General features: G+C 42.3%; 1 protein-coding gene across 3 annotated transcripts in view; it reads left to right on the top strand.

Annotated features, from left to right (window-relative positions):
- FIG4 (FIG4 phosphoinositide 5-phosphatase) overlaps positions 1 to 3,516 on the top strand; it is a 58,540-nt gene extending 55,024 nt beyond the window's left edge. For all 3 annotated transcript variants that reach the window (XM_083608526.1, XM_083608525.1, XM_083608524.1), the window contains exon 23: positions 1,190 to 3,516. In XM_083608526.1, the coding sequence (XP_083464652.1) occupies positions 1,190 to 1,367 (178 nt within the window). In that variant the 3' untranslated portion in view covers positions 1,368 to 3,516. The remainder of the gene's footprint in view (positions 1 to 1,189) is intronic.
- Positions 3,517 to 19,595: the final 16,079 nt, after the last annotated feature.

A 19,595-nucleotide genomic window follows, 5' to 3' on the forward strand; every position in this document is an offset into this window, starting at 1 on the left:
AATGCTTCCCCTTTCTTCACCATCCCTTGAAGGGAGAGAAAATCTATCTCTGGAAGTTAGAGGTTATAAAGCTGTGTGATTCTTAGTGTCAGGGAACTGCCATCGGAACTAGAGGAGGAGGCGAGGCCCCACAACGATGCTGAAGAGGGGCCAAGCAGGGAGAGAGGCAAGTCTCCTGTTGGGGAAGAAAATCAGCGCTACACCAGGGATAGAGGGGGGCCAATGGGGGAAGCAGAGAGCAGGCTCCGGGACTCTTCACTGGACACCAGCGGGGAGAGCACAGATCCTCCGCTACCCACGCCCTCCCTGCGCAGAAGACTGCCGCGCAGGGAGAGTAGGAGGAGACTGGGCGTCAAACAACTTTTATGTTGGAAAAGGTTTAAGAAACGCCCACTGACGGATTCTGCCAGCGACTGAACAGCCACGGAGTGGATGGCTGTCCAGCGAGAAATGGTTTAACCAGCCAACCTAGCCCAGAGCGGCGGCTATTTACGCACAAGCAACCCCTAAAGCCATTACACTAAGAAAAAACTTCTCAGATTGAAACCTAGTGACAGACAGGTGAGCGGGCAGACGTGTGTTGTCGTCAGCGAGGCGTGCGATTGTCAGTGGCGGTCAGGCGGGTGAGCGAGTGTTGGCAATCCCCCCCCCCCAAGAAGCTCAACAACACTAGGCAATTCTCCCACCAAAAAAGCTTAACTTTGGGCAATTTCCCCGCATTCTCTTAATTTGGAGTCCCCCCAAATAGGGGTTGTGTTGTACACGGGGCATGTTATACACTGAGAAATACGGTACAGGTGATGACAGATTAATAATAAAACAGAACATGGGCTGTATTTTTTATTGGCAAAAGGTGACTCTTCATTCTGCTTAGATGCAGCACATTGTTGCTAAGATACCAACCAATTAAACACTCAACAATGTTTTGCAATAAAATAGTCTACCTGCAGTTTAAAATATATTGTATTTTATAGATCATAAGTGCTTATTACTAGAAATACTAGTAGAAATTATCGCATTTCAGGATTTTCCCCTCCCTTGTATTATCAACTTAACTTACCTACTAATGCAAAATGGCATGGAATCCTTTGAGCCTACAATGGTGATGTATATAGAATTCATGCCTAACCTCCTCTTTTATGGTTTCTCTGTAGTTTAATGCTAGTTTTATTTAATTTACTTTTCACAGAACACACATCTCTGCTTTCTCCCAAGACAACATTTATGAAGTCCAGCCTCCTAAAGTAGAAAGAAAATCTATTGAGATATTTCATGCTCACATCCAGGCTGGCAAAGGCATCATGCAGCCATTGGGAAAAGAAGACATCCTCCTGTATCGAGAATACATTAGAAACAGATACATGTGAAGAACAACTGTTTTTGAGTCCTCTGACAGCCTGAATCACTGAGTCACAGTGGAAAAGTAGATATCTCTATTATCTGCTTCTCTCCACCATACGTCAGGTGGTTCATAGCCTATCATGACTTCTTTTTGTTGGTAATTAAGTTAGAAAACAGATACAAATATCCTCTCTTTGGAAACAAAAGAGAGTGCCTATTGATAAGACTTGTGAACTGTTCAGATTAATTATGTTCTCTTTAGTTATCTGTGTTGCTTAGGTCAAATTTCTTGGGCACTTAAGTTTATATATAGGCACTTACAATACATATAGCCAGCGGGGAGCAGTTGAGAATGCTTTTCACAATTATGGAGTTCCTTGTGTTTGTCTAAGTCAGGGTGAGTCAACATGGTATCCTCAATTTACTTTTGGACTCCAGCTCCCATCATCTCCAGCTAGTCTGGGATTACAAGAGTTGTAGTTCCAAAACACCTGAACGACACCATGTTGTCTACCCCTGGTCTAAGCAGTATTTATCATGTGACTGCAAATAGGATGTGTTTGTAGCCAGAGTGCTCTAAAAGAAAAATAAGATATAAGGCACATCCATCCAAGATGTTTGTAGGACATGATCTGAGGGTAGTATTATATCTGTCTACTTTATCGATAGCAGGAAGTGAAAATGTGCCAGCAAGTTAAGTAATCATACTGGGAATTGAAATGGCACTTGGCTCTCGTTCCACCCTTCTCTCTTGAGATGTTGGCAGGGTCCCAGCAGCATCTCTGGAAACATTATTGTGTGCTGCAAAGTAATTTCTAAAACTTCTCAGTTCAGAGCTGAGTGTCATTAAAATTTTATTTGATAAAGTAGTGATATGTTTGGCAATTAGGTAATAGAGATGAGAACTCGCCATGGCTTGAGGCATGGAGCATTGCACTGATGTACCTAGCTGCATATGGGAGGATTATTATTCTGGAACAGTAGTGTGCTCTCATAAGCTTCTGTAAATTTATAGGAAAACTGGATTTCTATTGGATTCAGTAAAAAAAATGGCTCCCTATTGTTTGATTAGTGAGAAACTCATGCCCCATTCTCAATAAGTATCCTGTTCTTTGGCACATAATAAACATTGAAGTTGTGTTGTCTCTTCGTTTATAGGTGTCTTGCTTTGATATTGAGCAGTCACATTCCACTCTAAAGTCCAGTCAGTTTGATTCCTGCAAACAGCTATTTACACCTGAGAATGCTCTTTCTGTCAGATCTTTTTTTGCTGCCTAGATCCTTCATTGCGACAAGAATGAGCTTCTCTTTAAAAGGTAGTTCTAGAAGAAAACATGAGTTGTGGAGCCAAGTATTTAATGCAGAGGCACTTATAGACAGCCCCCTCAAGAAGGAAAGTTGGGGGAGTCATTTGTACAGGTAGGTGAATTAAGAAGCCTTCCTCCCCTTATTTTCCTTCAAACATTAATTTATCATGCAGCCAGCAGGCCTAGGCTTTTGGCAGGTAGCCAGCTGCCTCGTGTCAGGTAATGGCCAAGCCAGTTGCCAAATGTCCATTGACAAATAATTAGCAAGTCTGGCCAACAGTCACATGCTTGGTGGGAAGTGGGAAGCAGCTGGCGCACACTGACTTACCAGTGTGGGTGATTATCTACTTGACATGCATTCCATATTCCACTATCACCCTGAGTTTCATTTAAAATATTACTTCTGCAAGCCGTGTATCTTTTCTGTAAGTATAAAGCAGCATTTACATTAAAAATGCCAGTATTAAATCAAACATTTGCTCAGTAAAGAGCAAGAAACAATAATTCTTTTTAAGGAGCACACATCATCTGATGAATTCCTATCTAAGGTCACAATTTCTCTTTGCCATTGCATCTAGTTTTAGTAGACTTAAGACAGATTCCATTTGTATGGGAGTGATTATTAATGAATGGAAAAAGATCTATATGCAATTAATCTTTTTCTACACTTCATACTTGCTGTAACATAATATGCTAATGTTGCTCTTTCTATATTGGTATGCTGTTAAAAATTTATTTCACTTCTACAGGTAGCTACCTTGGTTTTTCCCCTTAAAATTAAATATTTGTACCTATGGATAATTTAGTAGATTTGCCAGACCAAGAAAAATAAACAGCAACAGGTTGCACATTGCTTATAAAAAGACAAGTGAAGTGTGTGTTCTTTTATTGGAAAGATAAGTGGTTTTTCATACTTATTTTTGTGCCAGAAATTTTTTTCCACAGTGCAGTGATGCTGTATATTTCTAAAGTATCATTTTGCTTAGGTTAAGGTTTTAGCGATACTTGAAATCAGTAACTTTCACAAGACACAGACCCATCTCTTCAGGGCTTCTCTCTCCTTTTTGGTAAAACAAAGAGTATTCCCCACCCCATTCTGTACGCCAGCATTTCCCTCTCATAAAAAATAATGCGAAACCCATTGGCATGGGGCACATCGTCATAATGCCTCCAGGGAAAGAATCCCTGATATCCACTTACATTTTTTTGGGTAATTATATAGTAAGCCTCTTTTCCTTACACCATGGCCTTTTCCAAAGCTGTTAACTATAGGTTCCTGGTTCTGATGCGATGTGAAACTATACTTAATGGCAGACTTCCTGATTTGCTCTCCCATCCTGGGGGTTGAGAACCTGTGGCCCTCCTTAAGTTGCTGAATTCCCATTATCCCTACCATTGGCCATGCTGGCTGGGGCTGATTGAAGCTGCAGTCCAACAACTTCTGGAGAACCGCCAATTCTTCACCTCTGTTCTACTTCAACAAAGAGAGAAGTGAAGAGGCTCTGTGCACAGCCAAAAGGCTCGTTCATATGGCAGATTGAATACAGCTGCTCCTGTTTATTTGACCAATTATGCATTTGGGCCATACCTCAATACCTGTTTCTGCTCCTCTGGTTACAATGACCTCTCATGCCTTTATGTAGTTCACTTGCTTGCTGAACAGGTCATTGCCTGCCTAGACCATTATCATTTTTCCAGAACTGGCTAGTTCTTTTCCTAACAGTTGACTCTCCTATGGAAGCTGCTATTGAGCTGCAGTTCTGCATAGAGCTATTAGGTTTTGTTTTACTTTATTAAGTAACTGCTATTTCCCTGCAGTCATGTGGATTTTCATTGTTCAATACAGCAGTTATTGTAGCTATTGTTCTGTAAATCCCAAGAGGCTCTTGTTACACTCAGTTTACTGTAAATCTATTTTTCTGCCTCTGCCAACGGCTGTATTTTGCTATCCTTCATACTTGGATTATGGGGCCAATGTGGGTTTCTTTCTTTCTTTCTTTCTTTCTTTCTTTCTTTCTTTCTTTCTTTCTACTTGTCCCTTCTCCAAACATAAAACCGCATTATTATATTTTGTTACACTTACTCAATTAATGTATTGCCACCTTAATTTGCAAGAACATGGGCCTATAGTAACAGCTACATTTACAATGCTTTTAAAAGCACATCATTATTAATTAAATTTCTATACTACCCTTCATCTGAAGTTCACTGGGTGGCATACAGTATAACAACACAAAAATACACAACATAATAATAATATATGGGAGTTATTGTTTTTATTACTGTTGTTGTTGTTGTTGTTGTTATATCTTAAGCCTACCCACCATGCCATGTATTAATTAAAGTGATATGTTCACAAACTGCATTTTAAAGGCTCTCTTGATCATCCTGGCTTGTCCCCCAACCTCTCATCCTTCCCTGCCACTCTTTGGCCTCTGTTGCCAACAGGTGTCATGGGTTGGCTGGGTGTAGATGAGTGCTGGGAGGCAGCAGCTAGGGGATCCCCAAGAGGAAAAGGCTCAGAGCCAGGGGATTGGTGGTGGGACAGTGAGGAGTGGTCAGAGGGTGGCCAAGTTGAGACAGGCTGCTGAAGAATCCAGGGAGTCTTCCCTTCCTGCTGTCACCGGCTCCTCTGCCCCCTGGTCTCCTAGAACACAGAGAGAAATGGAAAGAGCAGAGCAGACCCTGGAGAGAAGGAGCCTTAGTGGTGGGAAGGCGGGAACCTTCAGTCCTCACAACTGCCTCATTGGGGCAAGACCTACTGGGAAGAGTTGCTGGGATCACTAGGCCTGCGCTATTAAGGTTTCCTTGAATAAAGAGTTAACTTCACTGACACTGTGTTGTTTTTTTATTGCTGGCCTACGCTTTATTCCGGCTCCTGACAACGGGAGGCCCTGTCCCCTGGCTACAGTCTGTAATGTCATGGAGGAGTGGAGCGTCCTTGAACTTAGTGTGAAGTAGAATTGGAAGTCTTAGAATCATAAGCTCCCTGAACTTCATTTGGTGCAATAAGCCATGCAAGCATTGCCCTATAGGTCTTGTAGACTGGATGAGTAGTTCTGGAGTATTTCAATGGAATCCACTAGAGCAGCAGAAAGATGTGAAATTCTACTTTGGTATGTGATATAGTTTCCTTAAAAAACAACAATTTGTCATTTATTAACACAGATGATAATGTAAGAAAAATCATGGTGCACATTGGGTACAAATTCAGAATATACTTTTAATGAGTTGCTATGTCATTATAAAAGGTGGCACTCAAAAGACACCATTACATTTCTTCCTTTTATCCTTTCTCCTGTGAAAAAAGTTTCCAACACGCTTTACAATATGTTCTAGACCCTTGTATTAGAAGGAACACTTCTTAGTACAGACTGTACAATTTTATCATAGTTTTCCTATTCCAGTTTTCCACAGTTGTAAATATTTTGTCTCTCCATTTATCATTGAGATCACTGAAGTTTTAGACTATCCCCTGTAACACCTATATCAGCTTTGTGTCTCAAATTTGGGGATGAGCTGCTCTTTTTCCCTTGTGACCTTAGACCATTGGTCTGACTCAGGCAGGTGGTCTGACTAAGGCAGCTTCCTATGTTCCTGCAAGGTACATAGAATAATATCATGCTTAATCTTGTTACGTGATTTATTCCAGTTCTTGGAACAAAATTCCTTTAAAAATGAATCCACTGAGAATGAGTAAGGGGTTACTTTTGCCTACATCAAAAGTGGTGTCCTCTTCTCCCAGGCCTTTGGCCAATTAAACTATCTATGGCCTTCTAAACTGGGATGAGGGTGGGGATGTTTTGTTGTGTTTTTTATGTTTATGTATTTATTGTTTATGTATTTTTGTGTTTTTATATCAGGGGTCAGCAAACTTTTTTATCAGGGGACCGGTCCACTGTCCCTCAGACCTTGTGGGGGGCCGGACTATATTTTGAAGGGGAAAAAATGAACAAATTCCTATGCCCCACAAATAACCCAGAGATGCATTTTAAACAAAAGGACACATTCTACTCATGTAAAAACACGCTGATTCCCGGACCGTCTGCGCGCTGGATTTAGAAGGCGATTGGGCCGGATCTGGCCCCTGGGCCTTAGTTTGCCTACCCATGTTTTATATTGTTATCCGCCCTGTGAGCCTCAGCTGAAGGGCAGTATATACATTTAATAAATAAATTGTCGGTGGAGTTAGTGGGTGATTGCTAATTACACCACCAGCCAGATATTAGAAGCTACAGTTGGAAACCTTTAGCTTTGGCCTATTGAAAGGCATGCTGTTTTATTTCAAACTAACTTCTGCTTGCATCACACAATCTTTGCTCTCTAACTAGGGCTCGTTGATGAGTACTGCCATCTGCACACCTTATCCATTCAGCTGCTTGGTAAATCTTCAGCTTTCTCACAAGAAATCTGGAAAGGTGATAAATTAGCTGAAGGGTTCTATTATAGAGGCATCATTGCCCACAGAATGCATGCTCATCCTACTGTCGGCTCTGGTTAACAGGTTGCCAGTGCTCACAACCCTGCAGAACCTGTTTATGCAGAAATGGTAGTAGGAGAAAAGAAAGGAGGGCATAGATCTTGAGAAACAATCTCCCCCTGAAAGCTACTTTCTGTCTCCAATCACAGATAGTCATCTAGGTGTCCATTCCGAAGCTAAATAATCAGCTGGGGCAGGGGTGGGGGGATATAGACTAATCTGGCAGAAGTGGCAAGTGGCTGCACATTTGTGATCCCATCTACTTATTACCAGCAATCTGTTCAAAAGGTCTAATGAGGTGAAGGCTGCCACAGTTATGAGTGCTCTTTCAAAATCAGAGGAAATGAGTATATTTCTGCTGCAAGTAATTCCTGAACAAATGATTGGATAAAATGAACTCAAATAATTACAAATATTAATATTTGGCTGTCACACACATTGTAGTTCTCAGTGTGTGTACAGTTAACTGGGGGAGGAAATTAAACCAATTAATCTGTCTCTTAGTATCAGCCCAAATATTCAGAAAAGCCATGAAAGCCAATGACATTTTAACATGATTAGGTTCTCTCGAAGGAACATACGATCTTCGTTACCTTACCTGACCCAAGATTTAAAAATAACATTTAAATTTCATCTTCTAGATTTGTCAGCCTGGGAAAGTGTGAATTGATAATGCAATAAAGCCAGAACAGAAACTGGATGTTCCACCTAGCCCTAATCAACCAGCAGCGGTCAAGGAGTTCAAAACAATAATAGCCAACTCTCCACAATCTCATTTGGGAAGTGGATTTGCTAACACTTTTAAGCTATACCGTACTTTTGTAATTCCTGCATTGGAATTGCTTTGCTTTGCACTGATTATTTGCTACACAACTAATAATTTGGTTCTAATTAGGCTACCTGTCATCTAGTCACAGTCTCATCTTAACTCTTCTTGTGCAGTTCGCTAGTACAGCGGTCAGTGACTTCATCATGCTGTTGATGTGAAAGCATATTCTGTATGACTTATTTGCGTGGTTGAAAAATATTCTTAGAAATGTTTTTCCTAACAGAAATAGAAGACTGTGTTTCTACACACATCCTGAGAGCAGCCAAAAAGAGAGAGAAATGTATGGGCACAAATTGAATGGGGTGCAGTTAGGTTCACCACCACTGCCCTATTAGGTAAACCTATGGCACGCATGCCAAAGAAGAAGAAGAAGAAGAAGAAGAAGAAGAAGAAGAAGAAGAAGAGTTTGGATTTGATATCCCGCTTTATCACTACCCTAAGGAGTCTCAATGCGGCCAACATTCTCCTTTCCCTTCCTCCCCCACAACAAACACTCTGTAAGGTGAATGGGGCTGAGAGACTTCAGAGAAGTGTGACTGGCCCAAGGTCACCCAGCAGCTGCATGTGGAGGAGCGGAGACGCGAACCCAGTTCCCCAGATTACAAGACTACCGCTCTTAACCACTACACCACACTGGCTCTCCAGTAGGCTCTGAGAGGGCACTCAGAGCCCTTCCTGTGGGCACACACAGCTTTGCCCCAGCAGGGCCATAGCTTCCATGCCCGGGGGCAGTGGGGGGAGGAGGAGAGGGCTCGCGCATGCCGTCCAAAGCCTGCGGCACCAGGGCCTAGCGAGTGAGTGAGGGGCTGAGCAGGCATTGACTTTTGATGCACCAGGGCCTCCCGCCAGCCTGTTTTTCCTACTCAGGAGTAAGCCGCCTTGAGTTCAGCAGGGCTTAACTTCCAGGTCAGTAAGCATATAAAGATGGCAACCTAAGAAGGAGCTACTGGGTTTACATGTTTGCTGGGCTTTCCCGCGGAAGCCAACCAAGAAATTCATTCCATGGAGGCTGCGATCAAACAGCAGCCAAAGAAACAGCAAAATAATAATAATACCCCACCAATCTGGCTGGGTTTATTTATTTATTTATTTATTTATTTATTTATTTATTTGTGTATGTGCACACACAGACAATCATTATTATCTCATATTAAAAATTGGGAGAGGGTGGTACAGCCCTCCAGTGTACACTAGTAGCCAAAATTGTGGAACCTCCTGGAAAAAATGTATTTCCGAGGTTTGATGGCTCATAACACCACTTAGTTTGGGAGTAATACCAGTGCCTTTTTTTCTGTGGGGATGCGGGGGGACACATACATTTTGTGAATTTAACAGGAGAATAAATTCACTGTATTTATTTTTCCCAATTTGAACTGTAATTATTTTCCCCCAGTGGTGATTTTCTTGAGTCAAAATGAGAGTACCCCTAAACATTTTTAGAAAAAAAGCACTGAGTTATACCATAAAATTATGGTATCTTTCAATGGAAAGATAATTTAATGAAGAATGTAATGCAATAACTTTTATGAAGGATTATTTATTACAACAGCAGTCATAAAGAAGAAACGTGAAACACACAGAAAAAAATGAGATAAACAGGTTCAATTGCTGTGTTGGCACTTTGCGATAAATAAGTGGGTTTTGGATTGCAGTTTGGGCACTCAGTCTCTAAAAGGTTCACCATCACTGTAATAAGGTTTTCACTCTCCCTCAATTTCCTTTTCTGTGGCTACTGGTAGTCCTCAGTGGGCTGCACTCCCCTGGAAAGAACAGGTTCATATCTTGGGCTTGCTCCCTGATTTAACACTGTCACTATAGGCCCCTTTCCAGCTACGGCTGGTTTGGCAGCTATGGCCCCATTTAGACTGAAATGACTTGGCCACTGTACTCCATGCTCTGGCAACTTCCAGATTGGATTACTGCAGTGTGCTCTACGGGGGGCTGCACTTAGACACAACTTGGGACAGTTCAACTGGGCCAAAGTGCAGCAGCCAAATTACTGACTGGGGTTCCCTTTAGAATCCCACACAATCATAATTTTATAATAATAATAATAATATTACTTATACCCCACCTATCTGGCTGGGTTTCCCCAGCCGCTCTGGGCAGCTTTCAGCACATATGAAAACATAATAAAACGTCAAGCGTTAAAAAAGACAACCCATTTCAAAACAGATACACCGGTTGAAATGGGTTCATTTCCAGGCTCATTTCAAGGTGTTCCGTATTGGCATTCAGATCCCTACATGACTCAGGCTCCAAATAGCTGAAAAGAAAATGCCTCGTTTTCTACAGAGCCTTCCTCGCCCCTCTGCTTGGGCCTCCATTGTTCCACCACCCTCAGGAAGCAGCTCAGGGAGTGTGGCCCAGGAGCGGCTGTTTTCTGTGGCAGCCCCTCAGTTGTGGAACTTCCTCCTCACAGAAGTCTGTTTGTCCGGCATCTTTATTATAAAGCTTTTGGCAAATGCTAAAGACACACCTTTTTACTATGGTTTCTTACCCACCTTAGTTTTGTGGTGGTAAGTTGTTTTAAACTGTTTTTATTTTGTGGGGGGGGGGAGGGCGGGGGAGGGGGAACTAACCTACCCCTGAACAATGGCTTTTTACCCACCATAGTTTTGTGGTGGTAAGCTGTTTTAAACTGTTTTTATGTTGTGAGGGAGAGGGAGGGGGGGACTAGCCTACCCCTGAACAAAGCTAAATTTTCCTTTTGTTGCCCTGCCCACTTGTGCCTCTGGCTTCTTCCACCGAAGGTTGCTCAGAAGGGAATGTGGATTACGTGGAATTGGTAATCTGTTTGTTGATGGCTGCTAGACTGTGCATGGGCCTTATCACTGAAATGACTGGAGATATGAATGGTCTGAATGGAAATGGATGGCTGTAGTTTTGATAAAGTTATTTATTATTGATGGGACAGAGTTGAAGAAAATTGGATTGAATTCATTTCTCATTAGAACACAAAGGTGTTGTTGTTTTTTAATTAAAAAAACCCCCACCTCTAACAGCAATAGGAGTTGTGATATTTTGTATTTGATTCCATGATCTATCTATTGCAGCTTCATACTTCATAACCACAGATAGGTATCTGACGAAGTGTGCATGCACACGAAAGCTCATACCAAGAACTAACTTAGTTGGTCTTTAAGGTGCTACTGGAAAGAAATTTTTTTTTTTGTTTTCACAGATAGATAGATACAGTACTTAGGAAACATGTATAAACTGGATTTGATGCCAGTGTTTCTCTCCTTTTGCTAGCCACCTGTCTATAGTAGTCAAGCATTGGGTTGAATCCAGACTACATTAGGTGTGCTTATGTTCTAATAAGTTCAGTGGAAATGAAACCATACCTTGCCTGTCTATTTCAGTGGGTACTAAATGCAAGTTTCTGAGTATGAATCCGTTCTGGTGTCCCACCCTGAGTGGTAATAACTGGTAGACTTAGATCCCATCTGCTCTGTACATTTAAAGCTGCATCATACCACTTTGAACAGCAATGCTTTCCCCCAAAGTATCCTGGGAACTGTAGTTTGTTTAGGGTGCTGAGAATTGTTAAGGAGACCACTATTCTCCCTCACAGAGCTACAGTTCCAATAATGGTTTAACAGTCAATCATCAAAGGGAACACTATGCATTGTAGCTCTGGGTGGGGAATCAGGATCTCCTAACAACTCCCAACATCCTTAACAAACTACACGTCCCAAGATTATTTGGGGGAGCAATGACTGTTTAAAGTGGTGCGATACAGCTTGTTACAAGTGTTAAATGTATATAGTCCTGATAGGGCTTTATATGATTGTCAGTAGGCCAGTTCTAAAGTTAGAATTCCAAAAAGGAGGTTTCCATCCAGTTCTCCCTTCCATCTGTAAATATGCAACAGTCTGAACTGTATTATGGTATTTCTGTACCACACCAAGATGATGAAGTTTGTTCTTTGAATAATATTTTTATAAACACTTACTGAATAAATAGATTTTCTTAAGGGTAGATTATCTGATAATTTGGAAACACTTATTTTCCTGAAGATACTTATATCCCACCTATTGATTTATATGCAACATTTTCAAGGCTCCTTAAAAAATATAATAGATAAAAATGCAGAGTAAAAACCAATGCAACAATGAATCACAAATAGTGAAAGCAGAAGAAAACAAGATAAAGCAGCAATAGAAACAAATAGCATCAAAACTTCTGAAACAGAAATAAAATGCCATCCTATTCATTTAAGCACTTTGATTAAAATAATTCTTTTAACTTGGTGCCTAAATCTAAGTACATTTGGCACCAGACCAATTACTCTGAGAATTACAACAGAGTAATTCTCTATGCCACCTAGAGCCCAACATGTTTATTTTGGCATAATCTTTCATGGATGGAGTCTACTTCATCATATGCATGAAGTGTTATCCTTGTTTAGCAGGAACACACAAACATGCATGAAAAGGGAAAAATTGTAAACAGTGAAGTCAAATGGCAGCACAAGTATACTGTGGAAATTCAGGTAGTTTAGCAGAACTACGCTATTCCATAGATGGGTCACCACCAAAGGACTGGGCAGAAGCCCAGTCACCTCCTGCCTCATCCTCTAAAGGTGACTAGGTGTTTAATAGAGCAGATCCATATGAAAGCATGAGGTTATCCCAATATCTGAGCTGTTTTAATGCTCTTGAGATATGCTCCATAATCTAGTTACTGTCTTCAAAGGCAACCCAAATTGTAGAAATTTAATACAGATGTAACCAGAGCATAGACATGGTCCGACCCTCTCTGTCCAGGAAAGGGGCACTTGGTGCAACAGTAGAAGCCACAAGTGCTACCTGTGCACTCAAAAGAAGGGCTGGATCTTAGTACCGCCAACTTGCACTTGCGCTTTTAGCAGAATGCTCGGAGTCCCAGGTTCTTTAGTGCAGTATTTATTATTGTGAGCTAAATATATATACAAATATCTACAGAAGCAGTTCATATAATCAGACAGAGTACCTGCACCTTGAGGCAAAAGAAGACTCCACACTCATCTACACCACACCACCACAATTACTATTGGACAGGTGAAATATACTCAGAGTCGCAAAGTGATTTCATGCTCTTTATTCAGCTCATAGTGGTGAGGAGGAATGAATGAAAGTCCCCTCAAAGTATCTGCTTTATATACATTATTTACACAATGGGCTCCACATGATTGGCTAATTCCGGAATTCTACTGTAAGCCAATCAGGTTGTGGATTCACTTCTATCTGGAGCATGATTGGGTGGTTCCTGCCAACCAATCATACTGCTGCATTGTTCTAGGACCAATCAGACTGCTGCATTCTGAATCCTATTGTTCTAGGACCAATCAGACTGCTGCCTTTTGGATCCTATTGTTCTAGGACCAATCAGACTGCTGCAGTTTGGATCCTATTCAACTCAGTACATAACAACAGGCTTTACTTTTAAACCGGTGACAGCCAATCACATTACTGCTGAGTCATCCTAACCCAGCACCTCCACAGAGAGTATTGCATCAGCCTGTTGCTGACTGAAGCCTGCAGACTTACTTACACAGCATCCTGTGAATCCCAACATACACACCTGTTTCTTAAGAGGGAAAAGTACAATCTTATCTAGAACAGAGCAAACACTATTTTCCTGAACTGTTCCAAACAATTTTACTGTACATTGGCTGGCTTTCTCCACAGGATCAATATTTACTGGATCTCTTATCAGCAGTGAAAATTCAGTGCTGATACTGTAGATATAGGCATTCTGTAATGTTCATTATCTCTGAAAGATACCATAGGCACAAAGAAGGGTCAGTGTGAACTGAAATATGTCAGGCCAACATAGTAAAGGTAAAGGTAAAGGTACCCCTGCCCGTACGGGCCAGTCGTGTCCGACTCTAGGGTTGTGCGCCCATCTCACTTAAGAGGCCGGGGGCCAGCGCTGTCCGGAGACACTTCCGGGTCACGTGGCCAGCGTGACAAAGCTGCATCTGGTGAGCCAGCGCAGCACACGGAACGCCGTTTACCTTCCCACTATAAAGCGGTACCTATTTATCTACTTGCACCCGGGGGTGCTTTCAAACTGCTAGGTTGGCAGGCGCTGGGACCGAGCAACGGGAGCGCACCCCACTGCGGGGATTCGAACCGCCGACCTTTTGATCGGCAAGTCCTAGACACTGAGGCTTTTACCCACAGCGCCACCCGCGTCCCGACATAATAACATAATAACATAACAGGCCAACATAATAACCAGCAAATTGCAAAGCTGTAATGGTCTTCCTTCAAAATAACAGTTAAAGAGTTCATGACACAGTTTCATGCTGCAAATGACACAATTCTGTCATTCTTTGCTATTAGACCTTTTATTTCACAGTTATGTGGCACTAATTCTTCTTGAATGTGGTGCACAGCATTTTGCTTTAGACTGTTTCTGTTTGATTTGGAATGACACACTGAAAGGAGCCAGGCCCAGTCTGGCTGCTTTATTGCCTCTGTCTTGAATTCTTTTTCTGCACATAGACCATCTCAAGTATCTACATTTAATGTATTTTACAAGTTTGGTCTCCATGCTCAGCTAGCTTTCACACTTGAAATGCCAAACAGGTTAAAAACACAAAGCCTCTTGAATCTGACCTGTTGTCCCTTTGGGGGGCATTTTGGAAGAATGAAGGGTCTTTGAGTGGCAGTCTTATTATCATTTATTAAATTTATATATTGCTCTTCATTCCGAAGATCACAAGGCAGTTTACAAGTTAAAAACACAGAATGCATAACATAATGATAAAAAATACCCCTCCACTAAGTTTTACTCAGAGAAGACCCCTTCTCCATAAGCAGAATGTGAAATGTGTTCATCTGCTTACAACAGGCATGGGAAACCTCAGACCCAGGGACCAAGTGCAGCCCTTGAGGCCTCTTTACCTGGCCCTTAGGGCACTCTCCAGGCCACACCCATCAAAAACCTTGCTTCACACCCCCTTTGGCTGTTTTTGGCTGGCTGGAATGGAACTTTGAATTCCAACAATGACTCTTGCTTGATGTCATGGACTGGCTGGATGCAGAGGAGGAGAAGGAGGCATCAGCTGGGGAACCTCCAAGGGAAACCTCAGGGGAAGAAGGCTAAGAGCCAGTGGATTGGTGGTAGGACAACAATGAGCGACCAGAGGGAGCAGACTGGGAGGAGAAGGTGTTGGAAGCTGAAGAGGATACAGGGTTTGGTGAGCAGGAAGAGGCTGGGGCAGAGAGCCATCCAGAATCAGAGGCAGAAGCAGGGGTTGTTCAAGAAGCAGAGTGGAGGCGGGCTGCTGAAGAAGTCAGGGAATCTCTCTTCCTGCTGTAACCAGCTCCCCTCCCCACCCCCAGTCTCCCAGAACACAGAGGATGGAGCAAAGAGAAACAAGAGGAAGGAGCCTCGTGTTGGTGGGGAAGGACCCAGGGGAGGAGCCTTAGAGAGCAGTGGGAAGGTGAGGACCTTCAGTCCTCACAACTGCCTCATTGGGGCAAGACCTACTGGGAGGAGTTGGTGTGATTACTAGGCCTGTGCTGTTTGGGTTTGTTTGAATAAAGAGTTAACTTCTCTGACAGTGTTTAACTGCTGACCTGCCCCTGACTCCCACTCCTGACCCTTGCCTGGATGGGAAATAGACAAGAGTGTGTGTAGAAACTAGCCTATAGTAGGTGCAAAGGCTCCACTATTGCCTCTGGTCCTTCCCATCACCGGCATGTGGCCCCCAGAATGTTGCCCACAAATAAATGTGGCCCCCGGGCTGAAGAGGGTTCCCCATCCCTGGCCTACAGGGCTGTGTAGGATGAAGGATGCAAGGATTCTAAAACACTATTGCACATAAATGATTAATGATCAAAGTATACACAGTTTTGATGGGGAAAAGGCAGCCTTTATTATGCTGTGAACTTTAGATTTGGCTGAAAACCCAAAATAATCTTGGTCTTTTAAGGGGGAAAATCAATAATCCAAAGATAGATCTCTGAAAAGACGATAACCTTGTAAATGGTAAGGATGTTGCTTATCTAGAATGAAGTGTGCTGTTCCTCATTACAGACTGACAAAAGAGCCAAATGTGCTTAGATGAATGTGCCTCTTAGCTAAGTTGGTATCATGTCATGGCTTAGGCTGATGGGAGGTTTAGCAAACAATTCTGAGGAATGCAGCTGAGTGAAATACTGGCAGCAGTTAGTGATTTAGCCAGTAGTAAATAGAAGCCATTGTTGAAAGTACCAGTAAAAAGGCAGGTTACTTGCAGGTTACTGACTTAATGATAAATCATTAGTGATTGATTAATAATTACAGCAAATGACACACATGAAGACAATCCAAAACCAGCTGTTCAGCCCTGCATTTAAAAAGCAGTTGTAGGGGAGAAAAGAAACCTGGCTTAAATGTACGCTTTTTGATATTCAAGCCATTTGTTTTAAAGTCCTATCCCATAAAAATATATCGGGGTTTTGTGATGTCTATATATTGGACAGGCAAAGCCAGTGTCCTTCTGAGCACATAATATATGTACAGTATAGAATCCACTCGCCGTGATTAGGAATTGTAGATGCATTAGTTGTGGGTGGAGTGGAGAATAGAATAGAATTGTTATGCAAAGAAAGCTACAACAGGACTTCAGTTTCTTTCTTTATATTAATGTAGGTGGGATTCAAATCATAAGATCTGTCAGTGGAAGCCCTGCACAATCACTTCTTGCACAACAGGGTCCCCCCCCTACAAAATTGGTTTTAATGGAGAGAACCCCATGGGAGGAGGAGGTGGGGGATCAGTCTGTAAGCCAAAATGTTTGCATTGGTGAAACTATCAGAAGCTTGTGACATTGAATTCCTCTTATGTCTGGAGGTTCTACCGTATGTTGCTATGGTTTCTGTTTCAAGGCACTTAGATTTTTACAGAATTGCAGACAATGAACAGGTGACATAGAAATACGTGCCAGTGCTTTCCATTAAGATAATTCAAGAAAAAACTCTGGCAAATTGATATCAATTCCAGTATTATTGTGTCAAGCAATGGTCTGTCCTGGATGATTTAGAAAAGCAGTCCCCAACTTGATGTCCTCCAGCTGCTTGGACTACAGCTGTGTCTGGAGCTGGAAGGCACCCGGTTGAGATAGGTTGGTGATTAAAATTTGTGCAGTTGAATGATAGCAGAATCAACTTTTTCTTTTTCTGTCATTACTCCTCACTATTGCCAGTTGTTTATAAAAGAGAGCTGGCATAGCACAGTGGCTGAGGAAATCCCCAGTTTGAACCTTGATTCCACTAGGAACTCACTAGGCAACCTTAGGTAAACCTAAGCCACACTCTCTGTTTCAGTCCTTCCGCCTGCAGTATGTATAGCAGATAATAATATTGACTTCCTTACAAGGACTGCAGCTAGAGTGTGTATGCAAAGACCTTTGAACTACAAGTATTGTATAGGGCTGGGCGAATTTCAGGGTGGTGAGCCTGTTTTCTTTTCCTGTTCCCAGCCTACACTTTGTCACCCCCCCAGTGCCATGTGGGTGCTGTCCCTTGCTTGGTGCTGGTGCCTGTAAGATGACAGCAAAATTAACTTGCATTTCCCAGATAGCAAAATTTTATTTAAAAGAAGCAGATTCCTAGGAGAGTCAGACACATGGAAAGGTTGTTCCTGATATGAGTATCATATATTAGTCTAGTATATTTTGGAGTTATTGTTTTTTTTACAAATTAAGAACAATGTTTGCACCTGGAGACTTGCTGAGCAATTTCTGATTTCCCTTTGCGTCATTCCATCCATCTCCTATCTATCAAGAACAAAGCACATATCGGAATACATATTTCCCCACTGCCAAGAAGTTTGGTTTATTCCTTTTTCTTACTGCTTTTTTGCCGTAGGACAGGAGCTGCCTGGCAGCATTCACACTTATTTTCCATGGAAGTGACGGGCAGCTTCACACACCAAATCATGTTAGCCCTCTTTCCACAGGCCGCAAATGGCACAGCATGAGGGGAAATGGGCTCCCTCTGCTCTTCAACCACTTGCAGGCAGCTTTGTTTGTTTGTTTGTTTGTTCAGGTTTGTCTCTGCAACTTGGGTTTGTCACAGGGCTACAAGGAGAAACTGTGCATCACTTCCCTGAACTGGCATTAAGTCAAGAGGAGGGGGGAGGACTGTGCGTTCCAAAGACAGCCCTGGCCACTTCCTTCGACTTTGTTCTTACTCCATTCGCACAGCCCACTGCCGCGGTATGCAGGTCTTCTGAACTGCTCAAACTCGGTATCAAACCATTCTTTACCCTATCCTTCTGGGTTTTTAAATATCTATGGAAGTGAATCATTGCAGTATCCAAGCAACAAGATAACAAAGAGAGAAAAGAGAGAACAATATTAGAGCCTATTGTGACAGGTACTTTTCTCATGGGCTCTGGAAGCCCTGGAGCATCAACAGAAGCTCACCGTGAGGGAGACATAACATTTCTCCACTTCTTGACTATGTGCATTGTCAGGGAACTACTGCTGTAGAAGAGCTGTGGTGCTTAATCCAAGGCTGAGGGAAATGGTCTGGGGTTTTTTGAGCAGCCCACTGTCTGGCCTGTAACTCTCCACCCCTTATAGAATAACAGGGTTCATTTGAGCCAGAGTCCAATTTCTGCTAATGAAATAATACTTCTGCCAATCTGGTTACCCACTGCCAGCTTCAGAGCAAGTCACTTCAAGAATATATTTCACTAGCTGAGGTTTCATTGCATTTGATAGGAAAGGAAGAAAACAGGATGGAAAGTATCCCCTCCTGAGCCCCTGTCCTTCCAGCAGGGCTAGCACAAGAGTTTTTACTACCTGAGGCAATTACTGTAATTACTAATGTACCATCAAATCTAATGTGCACCTCGAATTAAAAAAAAAGTATTTGTGGCAAATGTACATGTGCCATCGAATCTAATGTACACTTTAATTTTTGCAATGTAATCTTGCCCAAAATGGTGTGCATTAGATTTGAATAAATACAGTAAATAAGATGGTTCCCTGTCTCCATTTCATGGAGTGGCAGCTGGATTTTTTTCCCAAAACACCAGCAGCTGTTAGCATCCTCCACCACATCTGAGGCAGTAGGCTAGTTTAGAGGTCCCATGACAGGCTGTGTGGTATACCCAGCTCTATCCTTGATCAGAAGAGAAATATCCATGGGCTCAGGAGGAACAACCAGGGAGCTGCCACTGCTGCCGTCCAGCATCTGCCACCTAAGGTCATTTCTTTATTTTGTTCTAATAGTAGAGCTGGCCTTGCATCCAAGATACCAAGCCACCATCTATTATTGGGGCTCTTTCTTCAGACAGAGCAAGTCTTCTTTCTGAAAACCAAACTGAGTTCCAGAATGCCTTCTGAACCCAGAAGGTCCTTGGCATCACCTCTTTTCTTCCTCCTGCTCTTTATGCTGTTTCTGTGGGGAGCATCAAAAACATTTCCTTCCTCCTGTTACTCCTGTCATGCCTTCAGGTTGGTAGCCAGAATTGGTAGGCAACTTTTTTGCCCCACATCCTAATAGTAAATGCCAAATTTATCAGGTAAGGTTTGAACTTCCACATCAGAAAGCATTGTCTTCTCTAAACATCAACTTTCTGTCTGTAAAATTAACAGCCTCAAGAAAATTCATTCCAGACCTTTAGAAACAGTTGGATTCAAAGG

The sequence above is a fragment of the Podarcis filfolensis genome (genome assembly GCF_964270895.1).
Source record: "Podarcis filfolensis genome assembly, chromosome: 3".
NCBI lineage: Eukaryota > Metazoa > Chordata > Lepidosauria > Squamata > Lacertidae > Podarcis > Podarcis filfolensis.